The following is a 24,759-nucleotide window of genomic DNA, read 5'->3' as shown; positions in this document are numbered from 1 at the left end:
GGCGGCCACCCCAGTGACCGGGATAATGGTCTTCTTAGTGACCACCAAGACCGCAGCGTCCACTTTAGGAATCTTCAGCAGGTCTAAGACTTCTGTCAATAGGGGATATAACTTTGCCATCGCTCTGCCCACTTTCAGTCCTGCATCAGGAGCCTTCCACTCCCGGGTCACCAGTTTGTGTACTTTCTTCGGCAGAGGAAGTAGTGGAACCCCTAGTGCCATCGAGGACAGGATTAACCCCCTCATTGTCAGATTCTTCCTGTGAAACCTTAAGGCCCAGAACCTGAGGAATAAGGGGCCGTAGCTCCTCCCTTTTAAATAGACAGACCATACTGGGATAGTCTCCCTCCGCAGGCGGGGTATCTGGGTCATCAGAATCATCCGTATCCACATCCGTCTGATCTGGGTCTGTCCCCGCATCTGCTCCCATGGGCAGAGCCGATCCTGACCCCAGAATTGGGCCCTGAGCGCCATCCTCTCTTGGGCGAGTGATCTATAGGGCACTGTCTAGGGTCCACGCCCCGATTTATTTTCCCAGGTGGATGAACGTCTCCCGGGAGTCAGGGTCTCTTTACCGCTGAGCGTTTGAGCCAAAAAGGCTTCGTGCATGAGGACAAATTCAGGGGAAAACCCCTCCGGGGAATCTACTGGAGATCCAGTGCCAGCTTCCCCTCCCCCCCCTTTCCCGTGGGGTCCTCCCCTACAGGAACTAAAACAGGAGGGGAGTCCCCCTCCCACAATCCTAGGTCCAAGGCACATGGACCCTCCCCCAAGGGGGGTCTTCCGGTCCCAATGAGCCCTCTAACTCCGGAAAACAATTAGCACATGAAGAGGCCACATCAAGAGCCTGACCGCGTGTGCCACACAAGCGGCAGGCTGGCAATTTTGTGCGCGGCCCCAACTAAGAAAGCGCATCGTCTCGTGAATCTATGGGGGAGAAGGCCACGAATGTCTCAAAACTGCTTGCAGCCGCGACGCAGGAAAGATTCAGTCAGGAAGACAAAAACAAAAACGTTCCGAAAAAGACAGAAAAACCCGCACGCAGCCAAACTGCAGCCAAAGTGAAAAACAGCCTGTCCGACTAAAAATGCCACTGCAAAATAGTAAAACCAACGGGTCTAAACTAAGAACTCACACCTTCCCTCTCACCAAACCGTGGCAGGCGAGACCCTGACAGGGATATCCAATCCCCCGGACACCCGGCTTCCGCTGAGGTATGGCCCACGAAGTTGCCCAACATCTCAGGAAGCGACCACAACTAAAAGAAAAAATTCTAACTGTAGAGATGCAGGAGTGCATCTCTACAGTCTGCTGGAGTCAGAGAAATACTGAGGGATTGCAGGTGGCACTCTTGTATATATGGCAGTGCCCAAAGTTTTGTTCTTTGACTCCATCTGCTGGTAGGGATACACAACCCATTTCTCTGGACTGATCTGGGTATGTTCAGGAACATCTGCTTTTGAGTTGACAGACAAATTGGAATCTTCTAGCTCAGGTTTCCCCTTTGATTTAGTTTAAAAGCTGCTCTGTCTCCTTTTTAAAAGGTTAGTGCCAGTAGCCTGGTTCCTCCTTGGTTAAAGGAGAGTCCATCCCTTCAGAAAAGACTCCCCTCCCCCCCTTCCCCAGGTGGTTTCCCAGTTCCTTACAAAATTGAATCCCTCTTCCTTGCACCATAGTTTCATCCACACATTGAGACTCCAGAGCTCTGCCTTCTATTTTTTCCTGCCCTCTGACTAGCTATTCAGTACAGAGACACAATAAATTATACCCCAAGAGTTTACTTCTCTCCCATACTTTAAAGTTTTGAAAAATTTCCCCAAGCAATGCTTTCTGATTTTTTTTCAGCAACCAGCAAGGTGATCCTCTCCTCAGTGCTCAGAGACTGTCTCCAGCTGCAGGGGGAGAGGCATTTGCCATCACCACTGTGCTCTGCTTCCAGCACCCGCTCAAGCAGCTAAGTCCACACTGGTAAAACCAGCTACTGGAACAAGGCACATCTCTGAGGGACCACAGAAGATCTCAGTGGGGAAGGGACCATTTGGTATCACTGCAGGAGCTGAGGGGAGACTGACATCCACCATCTGCTGGAGACTGAGAATACTGGCGGGCTGAGGTCATTGCAGGGGTATATGTACTGTGATGTCAGCTTGCTCTGTTTCCATCTGCTGGTAGCCGTGCATAACCCACTGGTTCTGGATTCATCTGACGCCGCTAAGACAGACTGGACTTTAGAAAGGATTTTTTCCCAGAACTAGGGGAATCTCCTCAATAGGATTTCCCTTCCCCAATGGGATAAGCCGTTCACTCAATCAAGGAGTGATAATCACATCCCAGGAGCCCAAGACAAGGACACCCATACAGTAAGCACTGTAAACCCAGATGTCAATTGGACAAGTTATCCACTTGATTGATTAATCAGAATAAACGTCCAAAGTAAATTTTGAACACCCAAACACTGTGACCTGTCTGATCACTGCAGCGCAGCATCATCTAAAGATTTTACTGGCAAACAAGTGAAAGTGATGTCTGTACATCACCTAGGCGGCCATCCTTCCCCCACATTGAAAAGGACTCACTATGGGAACTAGAATTTTTTTTTTTTGGGGGGGGGGGGGGGGGGGAGAAATGGCAGAAAAGTTAGCTCCAGAAATAAATTCTTACGACTCTTTGGGATACATCTCCCCCACTAAAAAGTGGTTACACATTTCACAGTGATCTATTTCCTTTCATGTCTCCCCATCTAAGCATCAGTGGCAAAGCATATCAGCAATATAAACCCTTTTTCATAAGTACAGAGAAGCGGCAATGAGTTCCATATCACTAGGTTATGATCATTCATGGTTTGTTTTCTGCTTCTACTAGGTCAGACAAAAAAACAGACTTCTACGGTCATCTACGCATTTCTTTCTGTGCCATGTTGTACAGGATCAGGCCCTCAAAGAGGTTTCTATAGACTGCTGAGATCAGTAGGCATCAACCACACATCCACATTTCTGAATGTTAGGCGATTCAGTTACTGGGTTGAATAACCCACAGCACTAAACACCCAGCAGGAAGCATCATAGTTTAGTCATGGGATGAATAATTTGAAAATAGTATTACCCCAAATTCTTTACACCTGTTTTTTCTCCCTCCTTAAAATAAGCAGAGGCACACACAAAGTCAATCTGGGCTGTAACCTTTAATGAAATTGTATTAAAATGCAAAAAAAAACAAAAAAAAAAACTGAACATATCATTGGAAACATTATCAGTAAGACTACGTGAATCTAAGTCCATTTCCAAACTCAACATAGTGCAAATTTGTTTTCAGACAGTTTATAAACTCAGAACACTTTGGTTCACATACGTGCTACAAATATTGGCAACAAATGAACTTGTTTGTATTTATAGATTTGGCTTCCTCATGTACAAAATGTACAAATTAGGTCCAGTTCTTTAGATTCGAATATAAAAATGAAATACTGTACCTATTTGATCAAGTATATAATTTAAAACTATTAAATTTGTCCGATTCTGTAAGTCAAAAGTAATAAAGACGACTAGTGACAAACACTTTCTAACCACCTTCTTGTTCCCCCAAATACTATTAAATCAAACACAAAAGATATAAAAGCAGTTTAGAAAAACATTTCAGATTAAGGGAATTTTCACTTTTAACATTTGCTATATTTTTGACAGGCTCCTAGTTTGTAGCAAATACATTTTAGTTTCTTCAAAATATGAAACCATACCACACCTCCAACTGAAAAGTTAGATGGTCTAATTACTCTTCTGTTAATATGGATCTGCTTAGAAGTCAGTTTAAACCAGCAAGATTGGAAACCAAAAAGAACGTTTTTCATGGCATAACACAAAACAAGATACATTCATAAAAAGTAAAATGCATAATGATATGCAAACCACACAACTGGAGTATTTATAAACAGCATTTCAAATGGAAGCTAGATGTATTATTGCTGAATTTCTTCTTCCATGCAGCACTGTACTAAATGCAGACCCTCTTCTTCTCTTACAAGTCAGACTGTAAATATTGAAGAGTAACTGGCTCAGATTTTTTTTTCTAGTTTTTCGTTACACATTGCACTTAATGTTTTAAGATGCAATCTTACTATTTAGGTCTAAGGTGGTCAACACTATTCTATGTTTATACTGCGTTCATTAACATAATATATGTACAAATAGCAAATGTTTAATGTAGTGACATAAGCACTTCTTTTTACAAGGCAATCACAGATTGCAAATCATCAATAGGACAGTAAACAAAACAAAAAAAACAAACCCCAAATGCTATGCTCAAGATTTCCCCTCCCCTTAAAATCTAAGGCATCACTTCTAGAGCTATGAAGAGGCAGAATGCAGACAGATGCCATTAAGATTTTGTGTTTCCCATTTATTCAAATCTGATTGAAAATATAAGCACCACTTAACTAAAGTACACTGCTAACTGCACAGTTGTGAACACTGTCCCTGTAAAGACAAGTTACCTATTGTGGTATTGTATGGCACACTGCACAAGTCAATGCTACAATGACAATGGGAAGGCTCAGGGTCCAGATGAGGAGATATCATCCAGTGATGGGACTCTAGTCTAGTCAGTTCCCCATGGAGATGCTTTTTTTTTTTTCTTTTATATGGCAATGTGAACACCTATCCATTAAGTACTAAACACTGACCACTAATTAATTTCACATAAGCCGAACCATCTTTCCAACCATCATGATCCCTGGCCCTCAGTAACTTGGGCTGAATTTGAAAGTGACCTGGAAGTGAAAGGCTCCGCTTCCAAGAAAAGCTGCCATTCTCCAAAACAGTCCCAAAAGGGAAAAAATAAAAGATAAAAAGCTATGGTTGTTTTCTAGAACCAAAATGCTGGCATTTTTTGGGACTGTAAAAGAATATATATTCCTATTTTGTAATCCGCCAGGGTGCTGCTGAGTTTTATGCTCCGTATATGCCTGCGGCAATCCAGAGCTGTCCAGTCTCACAAGGATTGTCAATTTTTATTTTTTATTTTTTTACTTTCAAGAATTGTAAATATTGAGTTTTAGACTCATTTCTGAACAGGTTTCTTCAGAGTTAAGAAAACAAAGATGCTTGTAATAATCACCACATACTGCAGCGATATTCAAACCTGACTAGATATGCGTTGTTTTAGACAGTCCTATTTTTACATTTATAAATACCATTCCTATTAAGCCATACTTCACCCTTTGTAAAGCACCATCTAACTATTCATGGCACAGGTATAAATACTTTGCAATTAAGATGCAGTTTAAAGGCTTTGCAATATGGCAGCTGTTTCAGTTTCTTGACTTGGAACCTAACACTTGGAAAACTGCCATCCTGACTAGCCTGCCAGTCATGGGGTGCTCTGAAATCCAACCAAAGAGCCACACACAAGTTTCTGTAGAAACACCAAGAGAAGATTTCATGAGATGCAGTTAATTTCATTTGGCTACTCTAAGGTGGATTAATATTTTGTTTTCACAAATCACCGAGATGATCCTACACATGAAGATTCCCACGAGGAAAGCCAACTTCTCTCAATTTTGCTCTCATACTGGAGTCACATCTTCTACAGCATTTGAAAACTCAGTCCTTGTGCACTTTTTCAGGAAGGCCCTAGGATACAAAATGTTTTAAAAAGTTAAGAATTTCCTTATGAGCAGTATATTTTGTTCAGTTATAAGCAAAATAAGACCAATTTTACTGCTAACTATACTGTTTTAAGGTCCAGGGCTAAGTACAGCTTGATCTTAGTGCACACTCAAATCTGAGGACCCAAATTCAGAGCTCACCTTTGCAATTCAGTTTATGACCTTGAGAAGAGTGCTTTGCTGTATATTTACACTAAAAAACCAGGCTGAGACTGGAATCTTGAAGCATGAGTGTCACCTTCTGTAAGGTGTATATTGACATCATTCCACAGGGTTTATGCAATAAAGTTTAGCATGCATGTTACCATGTTATGCAAGATGGCTTTAACATATTAAGACAGTTCATTAATGCACACAGTAAAACTGGCATCTGCATGTTGTACACATGTTGGTAGGTATAGACAAATGGAGGGCTTTACCAGATTCATGGTTAATACAGGACCTCCATCCATTTACTCTGAGCTCAATAAAAGCCTAAATGTTAACATTTGCTTTCAAATAGGTGTTACCTTTTTCATGGGCACAGTCTTGAAATCCCTTGAGCTAACTAACCCAAATTAAAAAGGACTAGATAGGAGTACGGCGGGATTGGGAGCTGGGGGCATATTTCGTTACTTCCCCTCTCCCCATCCAGTACAAAATTGAAGGGGCTCAGTAGCCCCAGTCCCTTCCATTACAAGCAACAACAAAGGCTTGGTGGAACCACCATCCAAGCCCCCCCCCCCCAAAGGCAGAATAAAGATGGTGTGGGTTTGGCAGCGTAAAAGCCCTCCCTCCTCCAGAGAGACGGCCATGGAGCCCTCCTCACCTGAGCACATATTAAGGGGACTCATTGCCTCCCTGAAATTTTCCCTTTACCCTCCTCAGGCACGTCACTCACTTCTACCCTATTCAATGTGAAGGACAGGAGAAGGCAAGGCTCCCTACTGCTCTGCTCCTGATAACTTCCACAGAAGCACTGGCCGAGTCCTCAGAAAGGGAAGAGAAGTGCAAGAGCTCAGCCAGTGACATTCTGAGAGTGGGGGCAGGAGGGAGATTTAACTCACTCTTGTAACCATTGTCTTTGCACCAATCAAAAGAGATCGGGGGGAGGGGGGAGAGGGGAGGGGCCTCCCTAATCTTTGCTCATGAGAAATGCAGAAGGGACAGGAGGAGATGTTGAGCTGCTGAAACCTCACCTGCTGTATTCTGTGTGCTTAGGGCAGGGGTGCTTCAAGCTAGTCCTATGCCCCCCTTCCCCAGCCAGTTAGCTTTTCAGGATATCCCTAATTAATACGCATGAGATTTATTTGCATGCACTACCTCCTGTGGGGCGGATTTTAAAAGGAGCGCGAATAGCAAACAAAAGTACGCTGGATTTTAGTAGATACGCGCGGAGCGCTAAAAACCTGGATCGGCGCGCGCAAGGCTATGGATTTTGTATAGCCGGCGCGCGCCGAGCCGCACAGCCTACCCCCGTTCCCTCCAAGGCCGCTCCGAAATCGGAGCGGCCTCGGAGGGAACTTTCCTTTGCCCTCCCCTCACCTTCCCCTCCCTTCCCCCACCTAACCCACCCGCCCGGCCCCTGTCTAAACCCCCCCCCTTACCTTTGTCGGGGGATTTACGCCTCCCGGAGGGAGGCGTAAATCCCCGCGCGCCAGCGGGCCTCTTGCGCGCCGGGCCGCGACCTGGGGGCGGGTACGGAGGGCGCGGCCACGCCCCCGGACCGCCCCGGGCCGTAGCCACGCCCCCGTACCCGCCCCCAAAACGCTGCCGACACGCCCCCGAAACGCCGCGACGGCCGGGCCTGCCCCCGACACGCCCCCCTCAGAGAACCCCGGGACTTACGCGAGTCCCGGGGCTCTGCGCGCGCCGGTAGGCCTATGTAAAATAGGCTTCCCGGCGAGCAGGGCTCTGAAAATCCGCCCCTGTGTGCGCAAACATTTCTCAATCGTATTCACTAGGGATACCCTGAAAACTCAAGTGGCTGGTGGGGCCCATAGAACCGGTTTGAGCACCCCTGGCTTATGAGACATGTGGCAGTAAGCAACACAAATGAACAGGGTACAGCAGGGCTGCAAGTGTTGGGTGATGTGGGGCGGCAGAATTAGGGCCCCTTAATCTGTACCTTCAGCTTTGTACCGGAAGGGTGGGGGCTGAATGTAATTCCCTCTAGTAGCCCTTTCACTTTTGGACAGTTCGCAGGAAGCATGGACATTAGCATAAAAAAGGTGTTACATCCATGTTAGGACTGAGGCCACACTACTGAGGGTAAGTTTTAGCATGCAGGTAGTAAAGTTTGATGTTTCATTTGAATGTGCATGTTAAAACATAACCAACTCGCACACAAGCTATGTACGAGTGTTTTATTGCACAGGCCCCAACATATGATAAACTATTACTTGGAACAAACAGGGAGACAAGAGATGGTAAGGGTAAATTATATCATTCCTTAGGAATATCTTTTTACCAATACTTTCAGGGGAAGCAGCTCCAAATGCCATTTTAAGTCTGCTCCTGCATTCAATACCTATAAGATACTCGTTTCCTTAAGCGCTAAGGAAAAGATTTGTTTGCATTTTCTGCTCAGTCTATATTTTGGAAGCTTTAATATGTACTGATAGACAAAAAGCATGAATTTACCATAGCCAGCTGCCGTCCTATGTTTCCTACAGTCACACCTCCAGAGAAAAATATACAAGGTAGCCACGAGCGGATATAGAGGAAATCAGGAGACGTATATCTATAAAACAAATGCAATAAGAATTTAGAGACCATACATGTTTAACTGATGCTACATTAAAATCAGCTTAAAGTAACTTTTGTATGTTTCTGCACCCTATTTCATGTAATGCAGACAACATATAGAAGTACAGATGAATATTAAAAACAATCAGTCAGCTATAACTCAGTGTGAGAAACTGGCCTTCGTGTTCTCAAGAACATGTTATTTAAAAATGTATCCTGCACAGGGCATGGCCTACTTGTTTCAGGAATTTTTTTTTCTTTCTTCGCATTTATCCTCCTCTGTAATCCCATTCACCCCTTCTCATCAGGCTCTCGTAGGAGCACTAACATTTTCAAGGACTAAGGCTAGGATTCTCAAATCCAGGTCTAGGGTCAAAAAATCAGTCTGGTCTTCAGAGTAAACAAAAAAATATACAAGTTACACAAAAAACAATTTGATGCAAAATGTAAGTTTCTAAAAACGGATAGAGATCTATTGTATGAGGAAGGTATAATCTCAGGGATTTATGTTTCTTCCCAATAAGATTCATCTAAAATGGGCAATGAGTATGAATGTGAAGGGAGTGTGTTACGGGTGGGGGGGGGGGGGGGTTTATTAAATAATTACTATCATGGATTGTATATGTATATACCTTGTTTGTTTATTGGAATACTGAATTATATAACTATCATCTGTTCAGCCCATGTTCTGAATAAACAGATTACTAAAAAAAAAAGAAAAAGGTTTACTTAGTTCTTGGACCAAATGCATGTAAAATCTATTTGTAAACAGTTACGGTGGATAGTCTGAAAACCAGGCCAGTTTGCAGCCCTTGGGGGAACAGAGCTCACAACCCTGGGTGAGGGTACAGTTAATTCAAGAGCAACTTTCAATGTGTCACTCTCACCTGCCACTGGGTGTCACCATAAGAGCAGCAAATGCCTTAAAAGAGGCTTGCTGGTCTCAGAGCAATACTTCACTAGCATTGGGATTGGCATCGAACACCAAGAAATCATGAAAATCAGGTTAGGCACAAATACGGACTGTAGCCAGGATAAATGGGCTTATCAATTTAACCAGCTAATAGAATTTCTTTTTAAACAGGAGGCTTAATCTTCCAAGCTTGGCCAGGCTCCAAACAGTTTCAGGTCCCTACTGGGGGCTGGGAGGCAGCATGTTAACCCCATCCATATTGTACAGGGTCTCGGTCTCTCTGCCAAAAGGCTCAGATGTTAATTTTAAATCCCAGTCAAAAGACAAAACAGCAACTAATATTTAAATAATATTAGCATCACTGGCCTGGTTCTAGCTTCCTGAATTATTTCAGGAGGGATTTTACATTTATATCAAAAGTTTATTTCTGTTATGACAAAGCTTAAATCAATCAATAGATTTTACAGATCCACCGAGAGGAAGGAGGAGGTTTCTTGTTTTAGGTGTCCGATCCTTTTATTTATTTTTTTTAAATACTGCTTATTTAACGAGAACAGCAAGGCTCTTTACAGGCTATAACGGTAAAAGAATGACCAAGAAAAATTACAAGGCAAAATCATAAGACAGCACTCTCACATGTCGAGGCTTCCAGTCAATGAAACTGGAACAGGATATAAATGACAGTGCTGCATCTCCCCTAAAATATTCAGCCATCCCAAACACCTAGAAATTTCTCCTTATATAGAACCATATGTTTCAACATAAAAGTAAGCTTTTCGATTATTTGAAATTTCAAAGGTTTGACTCCAACGCACAGTTAATGATCATGCAGTCTTCCACGACAGCGCAATAGCATAGCAACCCACATGAATCAGCTAGTCTGCTAGCCTCCTTTTGGAAGTAAATCAACCAGTGGGGCGTGCCCCCCCCTCATCCCGAAAGAAAGTTCTGGTATCAGGAAAACAAGCTGACCCACTATGATTAAAATTTTCCTGCCCACGTCCCTCCAAAAGGCTGAGACCAAGGGACAGGTCCACCACATATGAAAGAGATCACTCTTGTCCATAGCCAATCCAGCACAATCTACAGAAGTGATGGCAAACTCCATGTTTGCAAATCTCATGCATATTCATTGTGGATATCTTGAAAACCTGGCCTGTTTGTGGCACTCAAGGACTGGAGTTCACCATCACTGATCTAGAGGATCCGTGACAGAAAGAAGAATTGAAGGTATTTATGAAGTATGATGCAATAACTTCACCATAAGCTACATGCATCCTGCCCAGGACACAAAATAGTCATTCGAGTCCCGCAGATCCCTCTATATCCTGCCTACCACAGGGGCCGCTTTCAAACAATACAATTCCTTCCAATCCCTGGGAATCCCTATGCCCATCCTGGACATCCTTCCATACTCTAGCAGCTGCAGGAGCCAAGGGCCTGCCAGCTTAGGGCAAGACAAAAAAAACCATGTCATCAGCATATAAAATTATGTGTTCCCATCCATCCACCCAAAACTCTGATATGCTGGGACTATTGCACACCCGCTGAGCTAATACCTCAACTGCAAAATCAAAAAGAAGAGAGAAAAGACAGCAGACACCCCCACCTTGTCCCACATTGGATAGGGACTGATGGGATAAAGTCCTCACCCGGTCACAAAACTGAGCAGGAACACCAAATCTCTCCAGGACAGAAAATATAAAAAGGGCCATCTCAACTTGTCAAACGCTTTGGCTGCATCCAGAGCCACTATGGCCCCTGCTATCTAGGTGCCCAATCCCTAGGGTTCAAAAATGTTCTCTTAAAAAAAAAAAAAAAAAAAAAGTCATGCCATAGGAACCTTGCTTGAAGAGAGTCAAGACAAAAACGTTTGCTGAACATTTCCGAGATATTCAAGCTCTCAAGCAATTTCCACTTTTCTGAGCTTTCAAGTCCAGAACTACTTTTTTTAAAATAAAATATTTCATTTCTTCACAATTTCCCACATATTCAATAGTAGTTGTAAAATTCAAAATTAAATCCCAAACTGAACACAAAATGTAAAATTTACTTTAAAAACATGATACTTACTGATAAACTCCATTGTACACCAGAAATTGGGCAATCAGTGTGGCTATAAAAGCTATTGTGATTCCAAGCCCGAGACCACTTCTTGAACGGTCAAAAGTCCACCAAAGGCCCAAAGAGAGGGCAGCTAATGTTAGTGACAGCTGAATGTTATTTGCAAAATCCAATTTCTAATCATAAAATTAAGGAAAAATGTTAACACATTAGAATGAACTGTTTATAAGCATTATCTCATGTCATCTTGATACTAAATGATAGAGCCATGTACCAAGACTTGTTTCATTTATTCTTACTTTTACTGGAATTTATATAGTACTTAAATACTGAATTATACAGAGTAGTGAAGATATCAGAAAAACATAAGATACACAATACAAATACGAGCAAAAAAAAACAAAAAACGAACAAAAAGGTTTGACCTAATATTATCCACACTGAAAGGACAATTCCATGTTCTCTCATTTATTAATCACAACGCCTCTCCAAATGCCAAGTGGGAGAGTTAGTGTATAGCAGTGAATGAAATAAACGTAATTGGCATCTCAGAGACTTGGTAGGACAATAACCAATGGCATAATTCTATACCAGGATACAAATTATATCACAATGATAGGGAGGATCAGCTTGGTGGTGGTGGTGGGGGGGGGGGGGGGGGGGGGGGGGGGCTGGCAATTTATGTATGGGAGGGCACAGAATCCAAAAGAATAAAGATCCTGCATGAGACTAAATGCACAGTAAAATCTTTATGGGTTGAAATCCCATGTGTGTTCGGCAAGAGCATAGAGACAGGAGTATACTACCGTCCACCTGGCCAAAATGATGACAGATAGACAATGAAATGCTAAGAGAAATTAGAGAAGCTAACTTCTCTGAGCATTTTGCCTTCCATCATTTTGGTCCTTCCGTACATAAAGCATCCTCATCTATTTCTTTCCAGACCTAAACTGAACCCCAATTCATCATTAACTAGTCGCTTAGACTTTGCCTTAACATGGTAATTCATTAATGCTACAAATGCCGTTATTGGCATATATGTTCTCTCTGTTAAAACCCTAGCTTCTTTTCTCTGTTCCAAGTTGTATAACTCCCTTGTTTTATTGTAACTGCAACCCTTAGCCTTCACTTGTTTAAATGTTTACTATTATTATTATCATTATTTATTATCTTTTTTGTTCCCTCTCCACTTGTTAATTGTAAACAGACATGATGCGATATTCATCGCGAATGCCGGTATAGAAAAACTTAATAAATAAATAAATATTCCCTCCCATATAAAGTGCCAAACTGGTAGTGCAATAATAGTGAGAGATTTTGATTACCCAAATACTGACTAGGTAAATGTGACATCAGGACATGCTAGAGAGGTAAAGTTCCTGGATGGAGGTTCAGGAACTAATGAGAGGGAGCTATTTTAGATTTAATTCTTAGGGGAGCATAGGATTTGGTGAGAGAGGTAACTTAGTAATAGTGATCATAACATGATCAAATTTGAACTAATGACTGGAAGGGGGACAATATGTAAATTTACGGTTCTAACAATTTTCAAAGGGAAAATTTAATAAAATGAGGAAAACCGAAAAAAACTGAAAGGTGCAGATGCAAAGGTTAAAAAAATGTACAACAGGCATGGACATTGTTTAAAAATACCATCTTAGCACAGTCCAGATGGATTCCATGCATTAAGAAAGGCAGAAGGAACACTAAACGATTTCTGGCACAGTTAAAAGGTGAGGTAAAAAGCTATTTCAGCAAAAAAAGTCCTTCAAAAATTAGAAGGATCCAGCTGAAGAAAATAGAAAAAGTATAAGCATTGTCAAGTTAATTGTAAAACACTGATAAGACAGGCTAAGAATTTGAAATTAAGCACGCCATAGAAGCAAAAATTCATGAAAACTTTTTAAAATATATCTGAAGCAGGAAACCTGCAAGGGAATTGGTAGGACCATTAGATATTCCAGGGGTTAAAGGGGCTCTTAGGGAAGATAAAGGTCATTGCAGAAAGTATTTACTAAGGAAGATGTTGGGGAGATACCCATTCGAGTCTGTTTAAGGGTGATGATTCAGATGAACTGAACCAAATCACAGTGAACATGGAAGATGTAGAAGGCCAGATTGACAAACTAAAGAGGAGTACCTCACCTTAACTTGATGGTATACACCCCAGGGTTCTGAAAGAACGCAGAAAGAAATTTCTGATCTATTAGTAAAAATCTGTAACCTATCATTAAAATCATCCATTGTATCTGAAGGCTGGAGGGTGGGCAATGTAACCTTGATGTTTAGAAAGGGCTCGAGGAGTGATCTGGGAAACTGCTCGCCAGCTCTCCCGCCCATTTTTCTGTATCGGCCTGTATGTCTCTCAAGGGCCTCCTGCAAATAATCACAATCCACATGTGATTTAACTACTCTGAATAATTTTGTCATCTGCAGAAAACTATTCTAAAGAACAAAATCACAGAACATATAGAAAGATATGGTTTAATGGAACACAGACAGCATGGATTTACTCAAGGGACGTCTTGCCTCACAAATCTGCTACATTTTTTTTTTGGAAGGGGTTAATACACATGTGGATAAAGGAAAACCAATAGATATAGTATACTTGGATTTTCAGAAGGCATTTGACAGTCTCTCTCATGAGAGGCTTCTAAGAAAACCAAAGTCATAAGATATGAGGCGATGTCCTTTCGTGGATTACAAACTGGTTAAAAGACAGGAAATAAAAATGGTCAGTTTTCTCAATGGGGAAAAAAGTAAACAGTGGAGTGCCTATGGATCTGTATTTGGACTGGTGCTTTTCAATAAATTTATAAAGTGATCTGGAAAGGGTTACGATGAATAAGGTGAACAAATCTGTAGATGACAAAATTATTCAGAGTAGTTAAATCACATGTGGATTGTGATTAATTGCAGGAGGCCCTTGAGAGACATACAGGCAGATACAGAAAAATGGACAGGAGAGCTGGCGAGCGCACAGGCCACTCTTCTGGGCAAACGATTCAGAAAGCCCAGGTATGTAAATTAGGGCCCGCGGTAAAAGGAGGCGCTAGGGACACTAGCGCGTCCCTAGCGCCTCCTTTTTGACAGAAGCGGCGGCTGTCAGCAGGTTTGACAGCTGACACTCAATTTTACCGGCGTTGATTCTCGAACCCGCTGACTGCCACGGGTTCAGAAAACGGATGCTGCCTAAATTGAGCGTCCATCTTCCAACCCGCGGACAGATTTTTTATTTTTTAAGTTTTGGGGCCTCCGACTTAATATCCATATGATATTAAAATCGGAAGGTGTACAGAAAAGCAGTTTTTTCTGCTTTTCTATACACTTTCCCAGTGCCGGCAGAAATTAACGCCAGCTTTTGGCAGGCATTAATTTCTGAAAGTAAAATATGCGGCTTGGGATCCTGCCAAGTTCATATACCTGGACTGGCCACTGTTGGAAACAGGATAGTGGGCTTGATGGATCTGTGGTATAACCCGGTATGGCAAATTTTATGGGGTTTTTTTTTTCCACACTATACACATTGGCTCTGTTCAGATGCGTTGACTCCTTACATCATACTAAAAACTCAAACAAATCTCAGCACCAATCATTTTATGGCTCAATTTAAAAACAAACTGAAGGATACAGCACTGGCATGGTTGATTCCAACAAAGACTGCTATACATCGCATGACACTGGCCCACTCTCTTTTAAATTTGTGTGGCTCTCCAAGATGGCTGTCAATACATGGATAAAGTAGGCCCACAACAGCTGTTAAAAAAAAAAAAAAAAAAAGCATACATTAATAGCAGTTGCATAATGATTTGTACCATTGTACCTAATAGGTTTTTAAACAAAAGAGCACTTTCAGATCTCAAAATAAAAAAGTTACACTAAACTGTGCATATCAGTTAAGTTAATCATCCAATTTGTCCTGTTAGAATTCTAATTTAAAGACTAAGCTTGACAAGTGGTGTTATCCATTCCATGACTGGATAGTATCCCAGATTTCATGCTCTGATACTCTCAATTTTTGCCTCAAGTATGATTTAGCCCTTGTTTTGTTAGCTAATCACATCTGTCAGTTCATGCAATGGAATTTTGTATACATGGATTGTATGTTGTGCTTTACCAGGTTTCTTGTGAGAAAACAGGATGCTTTTGTCCTTATTTACTAAGGCTTCTCTGTCATGTGTCTATGTGATAAAAATTTAATAAATCAGAACCTATGTTTTTCTTTCAGGGAAACACTTCAGCAGGTTGGTGATGGGCAGAAGGATCAGCTCTTGATCCTTGGGAAAAACTGAAAAGAGTCCAGCCTTGTCTTCTAGTCTTCTGAAAAGTACTTCTGTGGAGAAGTGTTTCCCCTCACTGCTTCTCTGACCATCTGTTTTACCCATTTCCAACTTCAAGGCAGCAGGTTTGGACGTAAATCAATGTGAATGTACAACTGTGTGAACCTCAAATTAAGGCCTGGATTCACTATTCTCGCAGAGAATAGTGAATCGTGCGGTACCGGGGAGCGAAGCAGGGGGCGGGCCTGCGAAAGCCAGCAGCCATGCGCTGGCTGCCGGCTTTTGCAGTGAATAACTGGCGAAACTGGTGGCGATAAGGGTCCTTACCTTTCGCCAGCAATGTCTCTGCAGCGCCAGCCGCAGCGGCCGACTCTGCCGCGATCAGCCCCAGGGCTGATCGCGGCAGAGTCGGCCCCAGCCCCGCCCTGACTCCTCTTCTGGGGCCGACTCTGCCGCAATCACCCTATCGCATGCGAAAAGTCCCTTTTCGCTTGCAAAAGTTATTGAAAATGATCCCCTAAGATATTTAATTTTCACTGATGAGAAAAGTACAGTTTAATGAATAAGCAGTCTTAAGATACTTCATCAGAATAAGCATGTTTCAAGATCTAGGCAAATACTGTATTACTGTGCATGTTATAGTACTAAATAAAGAGCCACTAGCCTTGTAATTCCATATGTAAAACCCATTTATTTCAAAAGGCATTTTCCACGAGCACTCTAAAGTCATCTATATTGACAATTGGGTGTATCAGTGATGTCAATGTTGATTGATTCATATGAATTTTATTATGTGTTTTCTTGTACCCCCCCTGAACAAAAGAATAAGTTTTAATATTTTAATAAAGATTTTAATAAATATTTTAAAACAAGATTAGTCCATACCCTACTCCACTATTATGCAGACTCCAGGGATTTTTTTCTTCTTCAGATCAATGTGTACCTGTTGACTGTGGGTGCACTCCCAGATAATAAGTTCACTTAGAACTAAAGCCTAAGGTGAGTTTTAAAAGCCCGGCACGTGCATTAATTAGGGGATGCTCAAATGTCAGGCTTACATGCACAGAGCAGATTTTAAAACCCACCCAGATATGTGCACATCTCCACAATGCATCCATCTTGAAACTTTTCAAAAGGAAACAGGGTGTGGGCAGGCCTGGCCAAGAGATGCATACGTACATATTTACGTGCCTTGGTGTGCTCAGAGGTCCCCTATCATGTAATTTTAGTTCTGCTATGAACAGCATGTAAGTTTAAAAAAAAAAAAAAAAAAAAACCCCAAGAGTACAGGATAGCAACCTGGGGGGGGGGGCGGCGGCTGGAGGACTTAGCTGTTAACTGGATGAACTAGTAATAGTGTCGGCACACATCCTTTTTAAAATCCAACTTATGTGGTAGAAGAGGGATTTGTGCACCCACATAAAATTTGGCACACATGCACGTGACCAGACTATTTTATAACATAAGCAGATATACACACACATAGTATAAAATAACCGCATCCATAAGCATGGGCCGATGCACACACACAAATGCTCACCGGTTTAAAAGTTACTGTCCTTCGTTTAACTTCTAATTCATTGGAAGGAAGTATGTTTTAACCTATGTGACCAGCTAATAAAAAGTTGGTTTCAGGTTTTTCTGAAATGAAGGTTACCAAAACTACCACCTAAAACCATGATAAACTTATTTACAGGTAATTTTATCCAGCATATGCTTGCAATCCTTTTCGCAAGCAATCAGAATAGAAATGCCACCAGATTAACTTTTTTATGAGCTGCTATATTTTAGTCGAGGAGCCATATATAAAAGACTTTTCCCTTCAGTATGTGTAAATATGGAAAAAATACATAGCATATCTGGTGTACGGTTGATGTTTTGCTCATCCTTCAAATACATACAGTATGTTATCAAAGATATAACCATCTCTTTTCATAATAAAAAATTAATTTGTTTCCAACCTTCATGACAATGAATTTGGAGAGAAATTAAAGCAGTAATGCACAGCACCAATTAATGACATCTATATAAACTAAATGTGTCAAAGCAAGCGCTAACATATTTTAAAGGCAACTGAAATTGAAAAAAAATGAAGTTAGAACCCTAGGAACTTATGCAGCATTATTCTATCCATAGATTGAGGACTGTGTGAGCCTCAACTATTTCTTTCTGTTAGAGCTAAATAGATTTGAAAGTGTAATAAAGTAGGTTAGTTACATAGAACAATGTTGAAACAAGTGAGAAGAATCAAAGGAACCTTGCCAGCTGAGATTTTTTTTTTTTTTTAGTTGTACATCCAACTTCACTGTAACTGCAAGAAGTCGTCTTGCTATTAAGAAACTTATCCTAAAAGAAAAGTGGACTGAAGAGTTTAACATGATTGTATTGTAAATACTTTGTGTTATAATTACTGGGAATGGATTGTGCATTTTTTTTTTTAAGCAAAACTGATGATGGCGTTTCACAGCAGCAGAAAGAGCTGGGCTGGGGTGGGGGATGGTGATGGTGATGGGAGGCAGGCGCACAGCCACAAACGTTACCACTTCCTTGTTTTCCATTCCCAATGTGGCATGTTCGTTCAGGCAGCCAATGAGAGCGAAGCAATGCAGCTCACCAGTTTGAGAAAGAGCCAATCGGGGAGTGGCCCGCCCCTGCTGCCGATCGGCGCCGGAGCCCTGGATTAGAAGAAAGAGAAGGGAAACTGCGCGCAGAGCCCGGGGCGTTCTTCTACACTCCTGCCCCCCACCCCCAGGAGAAAGCACATACTAACCGGGGTTTTATTCCAAAATACGAGCCATGGGTAATCTGGCAAATAAAACAGAGTGGCACACGCTACGGTAACGTTAGGTTAACCGAGCCTCCACTTCCTGTAATTCTTCTGCAACCACTACTCGTAAAGCGCAAGTCGCACGGGACGCTTATTAACGAACGAGAGCTCGGGTTGAATAGCGTCCCACCTCATGCCATGCTAACGCAGGTAGTGCCAACCCTCCCCTGCCCTAGGAGGTCCTGCGTGCCAGGGCTTACCTGCAGCCGTGCCGCAGCAGGGGGGCACCCACCAGGCCGACGAGAAGCTGGTGGCGAGCACCTCCTCCGGGAAGAGAGTGACGTTCCTCTGGATCTGCAACAGGTTCAGCACCAGGGCCAGGAAAGCGCCGACGGCGAAGAGCACCAGGCTGCGGCGGACCAGGTGCCGGCCCCGGGGCTGGGCCAGCGAGCCGCGGGCCTGCCAGAGCAGCCAGTTCACCCGGGACATCGTTTCCCCGACCTTCGCGGCCAGCCAGGCGGCGCTCCCGGCGTTGATTTTGTGCCTCCCTCGAGTGCAAGAGCAGCTCCAGCAGCGATCCTCTAGTCTGGGCATTGGGTTATCGCCAGAAAACTGCAAGAAGAAAATCGAGGCGAGTGAGGGAGGAGAAATCTCAACACTCTGCAAAGACTCCGCTGCTCTCCCCAACTAGAGCCCTCCGCTCGGGGGGGGTCGATTGATCAAATATCAGGAAAGCAAACTGCAGCACCCAATATACTAGAAAACTCTCGGCAACAATTCCCATTGCTAGAAGAAGCGAGAGAAGCCCTGCAAGGAAAACCGGGGGGCAATAACTGCACAGAGCAAGATAAACCACCTCCCCTAGTACTATAATTACCCCCAACCCCCCAAAAAAAAACACCAAAGCGCAGTCATTGCATCACATTACCAATCACAAACCCCCATAAACATCTTGAACCTGCGGAAGGTCCTTCTCACATAAATCAATTCTAACACGCAGCCCGAAAAAATGACATCAGAGGCACTCGAGCCCGCTCACCTCACGCTGCTTCCCTTACCCACTCCGTCCAAGTTCCCCCGCCAAGTAAAAAAAAAAAAAACCAAAACAAAACCCGCCGCAGCTGCTGAAGAGCTCTCCTCCGCACCCGTCTTTATAAACTCGAGGCGGGAAGTCGGCTTTGGGTCCTGCCCCCGTCACCTCCTCCCTCGAGCCGGAGACGGGGGCACGCGGAGTGAGCGCGGCCAGCTCAGCTTCCCGAGCCCAGCGCGCGCGCACCGTCTGGTGAGGCCCGCCGACCAATGGAAGCCGGACGGCCCATATGACGTTGCGGACACACCACGCGCCTGCCCTCCAGTGACAAAATCAAACAGCCGAGGCTCGGTATGGAGAGCAAGAGAGTAATGACCCTCAGGCTGAGAGAGCGAACACCGACGCCCCAGCCCCGGCTCCTGTTCCTGCTCCATAGGGCCCTTGCAGGCTGCGAGGGGCGGGGCTGTATTAGCGATTGTTGATGCCGATGCAGGTGCCTTAGGCAGAATGCGCCGTTTTATCCTCACGTAAACTCACCTTTTGCAAGCGTAAACGTGCCCCGATGCAGCAAAGAATTTCACGTTCACAAAATCAGGTCGATACTGTAAAGTGCACTGAGCTGAGCGCACTGTTTAACCCGGGTTGAACGGGCATTTTGGATGCGCGTCCCCCCTCCCCCCCAGAACTAATAGCGCTCATCATATGCAAATGATACTTAAAAAAAATGTGCACCCAATCTGCACATTTTATGCTCAGAAATTAACGCTTGTCTTTGGTGATATTAAGTCAGAGGAACCAAAGGTAAAAAATAATAAGAAAAAATTTTGTTGGCCGGTCAGGTTAGGAAAACATGCTCAATTTTATGAGCATCCGTTTTCCTAACCCGTGGCTGTGCAAAGGTTAGGAAAACGAATGCTTGTAAAATTTTGCATCCATTTTCCTAACCCACTGACAGCCACCTCTCCTGGGCCAAAGAGGTGCTAAGGGCACACAATTTGCCCTAGCGCCTCCTTTTAGCGTGACCCCTCATTTGCATGCTGTATCATGCACCCAGGAGAGGGGGCTGTGCGCATGTTGCAGGAGCGGGCGCTGAAAACAGATGTGCTTTTTTTTAGTGAAAAATGTGAATACTGCTTAATGCCTTCCCGTGGAAATCCTATGTAAATAGGGGTTTTAAATAGTATTCCACTATGCAGAGAGGTGCGCTGGCCCTAACCTGGGCCCTAACCTGGATTTCATTAAGTTTCCAGCGCTAACTCCTTGTTCAGAGATGGAGTTATGTTTTCAGAGCTGTTGTGTGGGGTAAGTTTGGCTATATAGACTAAACTGGCTATATGGGCATAGTTAGCTGCTGCCACTTAGATGGATAAGTCAGTACCTCTCCATGGTTGGCCACCAACTTATCTAGCTAAGTGGTAGTTAACCATGGCCACGTAATAGATAAGTTGGTACTTATCTGGCTAAGTGGTAGTGGTGGCTATAAGTTCAATTTTCTGGCTATCATTTTTTTTTAACTCAGCACAGTTTCTTTGTTCCCCATTTTCCCCCTAACCTTCACCCACCCAGACTTAAAATTTGCTTTTAGCACATTTCAACTCAGTTTATCCACTTTTTAACTCCTGATGCATTAGCATATCAGCTTGCTGCATCGGGAGTTAAAAAAAAATGAATCAGTACATTAAAAACATGTGATGAAATCCAGGGCACAGTTCCTTAACGCACAGTTTATTGCATCGGCCTGAAAGTTTGTAGTGATGCAATTACTGGTGTCTGTCTTCCAAGTCCAGGATTGCTGGCGCATTCATTTCCAGGGTCGTACGCATTCTTTTATCACTCTCATTTATGTGGTAGGTTTGGGATATTGCTGGCTGGATGGGAGCTAGATCCCTTCTTCCCCTCCCCAGTGCATAGTTACTGGACAAGTTTAAATATCTAAGAGCCTGATGTATTTATGGTTATGGGACAGGGTTAAATATCTAAAGGCCTGATGTACTTATGTTTTTGTTAGGACACAGGCCCCTGTGGATGGGAGAAACATGTTCCCTTTCCTTGTCAAATGTAATCCTGTGAAGTTGTGTGTTTTTTTTCATTCATATGCAAAGATAGAATGGTTGAAGCTTTGATGATTGCCATTACTGCAAATTTCAGAGAATGTATATGTAAATTCATGCAAGATTGTGTGTATTACCATCTGAAGATGAGACCTGAGAGACCTCAAAAGTTCATACACTTAAACAACTTTTTGTTAACCCTTTAAAAAGTATCATAGTCCATACAAAAGATGATATTTAGCCAACCCTGAGTAGATAAAATCGAGATATTCAGTTGTTTGTTAATGTTAGGTCTGCTTTTTGACCAAACAGTTAACTGCTACTTATCACTTGTAAAGCCCATCTTGAATTAGCACTGGGGCAAAAACACATACGATCTGACTGGCCAAATGTGTAATTATGCTCCTAGAAAGGTCCCAATTCCATCTACATTTTGTGTAGGCTATGATTTGCCCACATAAAATGTAGCTGTTTGTAGGTAATATTAGCATAAAAAATATAGAGTAATTATTATTTTGGAATGTTCAACTATATAATGCACAGTATTTATGAAATCAGTCTAGGACAGAATGCAAATGGTCCATAAAAAGGCAAACAAAATGGTGTGGCATCTGTACGGAAACTAGAGATGTGAATCGTGTCCTCGATCGTCTTAACGATCGATTTCGGCTGGGAGGGGGAGGGAATCGTATTGTTGCCGTTTGGGGGGGGGTAAAATATCGTGATAAATCGTTAAAATCGTTAAAACCCGCTAAAATCGTTAAAACCCGCTAAAACCCACCCCCGACCCTTTAAATTAAATCCCCCACCCAAATAACTTAAATTACCTGGTGGTCCAGCGGCGGTCCGGAACGGCAGCGGTCCGGAACGGCAGCGGTCCGGAACGGGCTCCTGCTATTGAATCTTGTTGTCTTCAGCCGGCGCCATTTTCCAAAATGGCGCCGAAAAATGGCGGCGGCCATAGACCAACAGGATTCGACGGCAGGAGGTCCTTCCGGACCCCCGCTGGACTTTTGGCAAGTCTTGTGGGGGTCAGAAGGCCCCCCCCAAGCTGGCCAAAAGTTCCTGGAGGTCCAGCGGGGGTCAGGGAGCGATTTCCCGCCGCGAATCGTTTTCCGTACGGAAAATGGCGCCGGCAGGAGATCGACTGCAGGAGGTCGTTCAGCGAGGGTTCCCTCCTTTTTGCGCGCATTATTTGAGGGTCTTGGGGGAGCTCAGTTTGGACACTTATATAGGCACAGTGTTGTGCACCTTATCTGTTTTTGGGTGCACTATTGTCAGGCACCTGTTAGGGCGTATTGGCAGACTGATGGTGCCCATAATGAAGAAACCTTACATTTTATTATTGGTTTTTTTTTATTCATTATTTGGAATTATAATTGTACTTTATGTTTTCTATTTATTGTACTAATTTATCATATTGTGAACTGTTCTGATGGCCCTACCGAATGATGGTTTATGAAATTAACAAACAAACAAACAAATAAATAATAAATACCCAGTCAATATTGGGGTATTTGAAATCTCCCATTATTACTGCAGTACCAATTTGGTTAGCTTCCCTAATTTCTCTTAGAATTTCACTGTCCGTCTCAACATCTTGGCCAGGTGGACGGTAGTATACTCCTATCACTATAGTCTTCCCCGACACACAAAGATTTGATTGTGCATTTAGCCTCATGCAGGATCTTTATCCTTTTGGACTCTATGCTATCCCGGACATAAAGCGCCACCCTACTTCCCAGATGCTCCTCTCTGTCATTGCGATATAATTTGTACCCCGGTATAGCACTGTCCCATTGGTTGTCCTCCTTCCACCATGTCTCTGAGATGCCAATTAAGCCTATGTCATCATTCACTGCTATACATTCTAATTCTCCCATCTTACTCCTTAGACTTCTGGCATTAGCAAACAAACATTTCAAAGTGTGTTTTTTGTTTGTATTTTCATTCTGAGGTAACTAACATGCAACTTGCCAAAGAAGGAAGAAAAAATTCAGGAAAAACCAAGTTCAGGTGCATAAAATCATCAGCATGCTCTGGGATTACTATCTCCGTTACAGCAGATGTAAGTTGCCAAAGAAATTTACCTGCTTGTAGTTCCAGCTCTGATTGTCAGGAACCATCTGCACTTCTAGACACCACTTCAAATAATCAATTCCTGCATAGGTACGAACTGCCTACCAAGCTTTGTGCATAGCCTTCCCAAGCCAAACAGCTAGGGCAACTGCAATCAGCCATGAAAACCTTGATTATTTACCTGAAGAAATCAAAACTGCTCCAAAGCCCAGTCAGGATAATCTGGGACTAATGAGAGGGACATGTAAATCTACTTCTTTGGTGCTACTTCTCTCCGCAGTAACCTTTGGTTCCAAAAAGCTAATTGGCATTGCTTCTAGTACTTGGCAGTCTCCAGCTGAAACTCCTAGGCCTTTAAGGACTGCAGTTCAACCTGCTAATAAGTTAGCATGCACCTTGTTTTCTGCCAATTGCCATTCCCTACAGAGGAAATCATGACTTGTGACTAACTCTGCTCCTGCTGTCCTGAATCCACTCCAGCCTTTTACCTCCACCACAGCTGTCCTTCAGTCATCAGGGAGTAAAGAGAATCCCGCAGTGCTTTTTAAATAACCGGGCTCTCCCCTGCGCTGGTTTCAGGAGAAGCAGTCCGAGCAAGTATGCCAGAAAGATGCTGCTCCTACCCTTCAATGTCAAGAAGTTTCAGACCCACCAAACAGGCAAGATGTGGACTGTAAGGCAGCTTGTCCAGGAAAAACAGGCAGCTAGTATCCGAGTTCAAGGATAGGCCCCAAAAATCCAACAAAGATTATGCTCCAGCACTTCATCCTAATTTACAGACTGAACTGCACTGCCCCCAGAGCTCTCCGGGGTGGGGGAATGGCCATTCCAACACCCTCAGAGGGAGGAGCTGTATATGAATGGTGCCTCCCCCTAATTATCTACCCTTAACGTTTACCGGGGGGCATTACATGCGCATTGGGCCTGATTTGAAAAAGCATTTACACACTTAAAATTGGGTTTTACATATGTAAATGCACCTTACCTGTGTAAGTGGGCTTTTGAAAATTGCTATAATATATGCCATTGGAGCGTCCATAGAATATGCACATATAAGTGCACTTTTATGCGCATAAATGGCTTTTTAAAATTGCTACATTAGTGTGTTACATTTATATGTGCAACTCCTTTTATAATTACTTTGGGATAGGGTTTTATTCTCAGCTGGTTAAATAGCTGTTTGTTTGTT

General features: G+C 43.1%; 1 protein-coding gene across 2 annotated transcripts; it reads right to left on the bottom strand.

The window, feature by feature from the left end:
• Positions 1–3,166: 3,166 nt before the first annotated feature.
• INSIG1 (insulin induced gene 1) lies at positions 3,167–19,752 on the bottom strand. Of its 2 annotated transcripts, none has more exons than XM_029588459.1 (6): positions 19,450–19,752; positions 18,671–19,022; positions 14,995–15,119; positions 11,373–11,539; positions 8,282–8,381; positions 3,167–5,624 (listed from the first exon to the last, which is right to left on the bottom strand). In XM_029588459.1, the coding sequence occupies exons 2-6, from the start codon at positions 19,002–19,004 to the stop codon at positions 5,595–5,597; spliced, it is 756 nt and encodes a 251-aa protein (XP_029444319.1). In that variant the 5' UTR covers positions 19,005–19,022; positions 19,450–19,752; the 3' UTR covers positions 3,167–5,594. The 2 variants fall into 2 exon arrangements, with proteins under 2 accessions (XP_029444319.1, XP_029444321.1); XM_029588461.1 differs by lacking the exon at positions 19,450–19,752 and adding an exon at positions 19,339–19,359.
• Positions 19,753–24,759: the final 5,007 nt, after the last annotated feature.

The sequence above is a fragment of the Rhinatrema bivittatum genome, chromosome 2 (assembly GCF_901001135.1).
Source record: "Rhinatrema bivittatum chromosome 2, aRhiBiv1.1, whole genome shotgun sequence".
NCBI classification, from domain to species: Eukaryota; Metazoa; Chordata; class Amphibia; order Gymnophiona; family Rhinatrematidae; genus Rhinatrema; species Rhinatrema bivittatum.
This window is presented reverse-complemented; position numbering and strand designations above follow the sequence as displayed.

Coding starts and splice junctions, on each gene's coding strand:
- INSIG1 (XM_029588459.1), bottom strand. CDS start 19,004: ATGCCCAGACTAGAGGATCGCTGCTGGAGCTGCTCTTGCACTCGAGGG. Junction 11,540..14,994: donor GAATCAACCATGCCAGTGCT/GTATCCTTCAGT, acceptor TTTTATGATTAG/AAATTGGATTTTGCAAATAA. Junction 8,382..11,372: donor GTGTACAATGGAGTTTATCA/GTAAGTATCATG, acceptor TTTGTTTTATAG/ATATACGTCTCCTGATTTCC.